We start from the raw sequence: 4,169 nt of genomic DNA, 5'->3' as shown, positions 1-4,169 counted from the left end.
ACCACGGCCGCAGGGCCCGACGTTTTGGTCACTGACGTCGATTTGTCAATGTGTTGTTTGTTGCCTACGTAGACCTCAAGCCTGAATTGTACAGAAAATATACATTACATAGTAACGTATATTATACAGCATACAAACTCAGAAAAATACAGTAAGTACCTGACGCAGTACGCGGTGTGCGCGCAGCATAGGGATAAACAACTTTGTCCCCCATTTACACGGCTTATCCTTCATGTACACTCGAGTCCTGTTGAATAACGAGCGTGACGGTAGCATGACTTCATCGAACGCAAGCTCAGCAGGAGGTATAAATCCACGCCGAAATGTGCGCTGCAGCACATGTACTACCTTACGAATCTTTCAGGCTCTGTCAGACTTGACGCAAGGATCAAGGCTGCTTGAGAAGTGCATGGGTCTGGGAATCTCTATAAAACGGTCTCTCTTTAAACATTTAGAGAACGAGCTTCGTCCGATAGCCCCCTCATCCTCCCGTTTCCAGTGGTTGGGTATCTTTTCTCGGTTTGGCTGGACTGTCCAAGCAAGAAGAAGTCTCATGAACACACAGAGTTCATGCGTAAGCACAGGCTTGACTGCCATAAGTAACACACGTACATCGCCGCGCGATCGTAGTGGAGTCATGTCATCCGGCCGGCGACGCAGCATATTTTTTCCGGCGGTCGAAGTATACTTCAACAAGCACATCGGTCTGCTCGTGTTTGTAGTTGTTGCTGCACACAGCATTGTGCTGCCAAAGTGCTACTGACAAAACGTTGAAGAATATCGCTAGTGGGGAATCGCTCCACTTCATCGCATCTGGCGTAGGTCCGAAAGGATCCTTCCGCAAGTCCGCGTAGCTGTTTTCGTCTCCAACGGCTTTATACGGGCGCTGCAAGTAATCGTAAACGTCAGAGGATTCGGGGTCCGACCATCCGGTTACGCTGTCCTACCGTAGCTTGTTCAAATCGTCGCCGACGATATTCCCAGTAAGCACCTTGTCTGATTTTCCAAGCGACGCGAGAAACATCTCGGTCAAGTGTCGCTTCGCGATAGATTCAACTCAATTGATATCATCGCCAACTGGTTCATTTTTGTCCTCTTCGCCATCTTCTATATGCTCCACACCAACATCGGCAACACTGTCTTGTACATCATCTTCATCGACAATATCGTCTTCGTCAATATCCTACTCGTCAGACGCAGGGCCACCAATGTCGTTAGGGTCTTCTCTACCTTCTATCTTGTTGAGATTATCTTCCACATCACTAGATATAAGGCTATCAGCTGTAGTACATCATATCGAGTACGTGATATACCGCGTAAGTATGTGTTGTATATACAGGATAGAATAGTACGCACCATTGTCGTTGTCGAAATCGCCGTCATCGTCATCGAAGATGGTAACTTCATCATCACTGTCATCCTCGTCGGACGGCCCAAACAGAGACGTCCCAATGGAGGTATCAGCGGAAAATCTTGGGCGAAGCGCCCTATCCCGCGGAACCAACTCGAATTCATCATCCCTGTCTTTAGAGGTTCGAATATCAACTATATCACCTGCACCATACCGCAGACATACAGTAAGTATGGCAATCACATTAGTTACGCTGGGAGTACATACCATTCACAGGGCTCGTCGACGCGCTCTGACATGGAAGGTAACAGAACTCCCAGAAATTGCGGTCAATTCGGTCGTATCTGGCGGGTCGGCTGGGGTTCGTCGATGCCTGGGCCGACAATAGCTGTTGCTCCAACGGCTTAAGTGCTCGATGGCGTAAGCTCTAAACAAAGGCAATAGTCGTTGATACATGATAGAGAATCCAAATTATATACCATTGTCATTCACCATACATCTACCTTTTGCAGCGCACGCCGAGCCCAGCGCTTCGACCGCTGTCATTGAATGAACTAACTCAATAGCAGCAGAAAGCTACATGTCGGCAACGCCAAGACAATGAAATACAGCTAAGCGTACGTACCGGAGGTATACTGAGCGCACTCTCGCTCTTCTCCCAAAACGTGGACCGTGCCTTCGATGCCGCGTGCTTTTCCACCAGGCGGAATAAGCTTCCACCGCGTCTCGATCGAGTTTGCATGAGGCTTCTTGTGCGTCCATTCGCTCGCTTTCAGTTCGCTCCAGGTCTGACGCCAGGTAGGCGTACCGCCTTCAACGATGCGCTCGGCTCGGCGCTTTTCGCGTGCAGCACCCATCTTCTTCAAAACTCCGCAAATTCGAAAATGGGGGTATCTTGCTGGCTACTAAAAAAATCCAGCGAAATATGCTAGATGATGTGACGCTTGTGTAAAAGACCTGCAGCATTTAATTATCCAAACAAAATGGTAGAGACTGCGCTTTTGTCCCTCGCCCTTCTCATGGCAAAGCCTGAAACTGGACAAGTCAGTGACTTAACTTTTGTAATGCGTGTTACATCGTCAGGCTAAAAAAACTTCGTGTTTACAAAAACCAAGTGTAGCGCTATTACTGGGCTGTATATACAAGTTAGATTATCCTTTTCACAGGATTTGCTTACACATCTTATAAAGCGCATCGGGCTGAAGGGGTTAAAGACGATAGACTTCTCTGTGCAAGCATTAAAACGCCATCTGGCATGCGTCACTATAAATTCAAATATGATGAGAGACTAGCAACGGGAACTAACGTATCTGGTTTGGAAGGTGTTAGAATACCTAATGATGATGTAGTAGTATTTGCTGGCAAGCATTATCGCGTGTTTAGCATCCCAGAGCAGTTGGGCCGTATCCCAGATGGTTTAGATAATAAGCTATGTACTGAATGGGAATTCAAACAATAAAAGCAAAAAAAAATGAAAGATATCTTCGTGCAACGTACCTTAACATCATTGATGAAAATAACATTGATGACAAATACTATAAGCTCTGCAATCTGTTAGAAGCCAAATGATTTAATAATTTTGATAACTGGGTAAAGATTGGATATGCATTGTATAATGCCAGCTCAGTAGATAATGATATCGCTCTGAACACTTGGCTGAAACGTTTGGAAGATCGATCGGGTAAATTCAATCGGATCGAATGTTTGAGAATTTTAGTTAGACAAAGTGAAGATGGAGAGCATAAATTGAGTATGGGAGCAATTGTCAGTGCTGTTAGTCAAACAAATAGAGATGAATACCAGCAATGGAAAATTGGCTATCTTCAAGCTACTAAAAATAATGAAGTTAGTAAAAATGAAGAGCAAAAACGTTAGTTTTAGAAGAGATCAATAATCAAGTATTAACCATGGATCGAAATGAGCTATATGAAAATAACAATATCGAGTTTAATGACTTACTTTTCAAATCAAAGAAAACCACGATATCTTCTACAGCCGAGATTACAACATTAATTAATCAAACTTTGAGAGTTAGGTTGAATAACGGTGAAAACACATATCACGTTAAGGAGATTGTCATGTCTCTTAACCCTCATATCATTCTTTCTCAGATTAATGTTAAAGCATTTGAAGTTAACATTGAACATAATGGCATTGCAGCAAACATCAAGTTATCTTAAAGTTTAGATGAAGTTAGAGATAACATTCTTTATAAACGTGTGATTCTAACTCGGTTTGGCGTTAAAGAAAGCAATAGAGAAAAGGCTAGAAACAATCTAAATCTATTCCCAGGATTTATGCATAAGTATGATAAAGATTTTATTATCAACATGGACGTTATTGATGTAAGACTACAACATTTAAAATATTGTTTTATGTAAGACCCACACAGATGCCGACAAATGGTGCATTCCATTTGAGCTAAGTCTCCGGGACGGAGCCATTCAATGGTTCCGTTTCAACTTCCGAAGAAGACGAAGCGCAAGTGGAAGCTGTTGAGCGACGCGTTCATCCGCTACTACTGCTCGCAGTTCACGCAGACGGCACTGTCACGTTACTACTCTGCAAAGCGGGAGCGTAACGAACATCTGTATGATTACATAAACAGGCTAAATGGCTACGCTCGGACCGCCCGTCTACACTTCGAGAAGAGTGGTCGCGACGCGAAAGAACACGTACAGCAGTTCCTGGCAACATGCGATGATGACAAGCTGGCGGAGAGTCTCTACCACGCTCGAGTCGTTGACATTCACGAGCTCGAAGAGATCATTGAAGACGTTCTCAAGGGCAAGGAGAGAATGGCCAAGCGTGACAGTGA

At 44.4% G+C, this 4,169-nt stretch overlaps 1 protein-coding gene across 1 annotated transcript; it reads right to left on the bottom strand.

Moving 5' to 3' along the window:
* Positions 1-640: 640 nt before the first annotated feature.
* On the bottom strand, positions 641-2,208 carry PITG_07476 (uncharacterized protein; the record flags this gene model as incomplete). Its single annotated transcript, XM_002904441.1, has 3 exons — positions 641-873; positions 1,357-1,554; positions 1,977-2,208. The coding sequence occupies 3 exons, from the start codon at positions 2,206-2,208 to the stop codon at positions 641-643; spliced, it is 663 nt and encodes a 220-aa protein (XP_002904487.1).
* Between the last annotated feature and the right edge of the window lie 1,961 nt (positions 2,209-4,169).

The sequence above is a fragment of the Phytophthora infestans genome, genomic scaffold (genome assembly GCF_000142945.1).
Source record: "Phytophthora infestans T30-4 supercont1.11 genomic scaffold, whole genome shotgun sequence".
NCBI lineage: Eukaryota > Oomycota > Peronosporomycetes > Peronosporales > Peronosporaceae > Phytophthora > Phytophthora infestans.
Note: the sequence above shows the minus strand (reverse complement) of the source record. Positions and strands in the feature narration are given on the sequence as shown.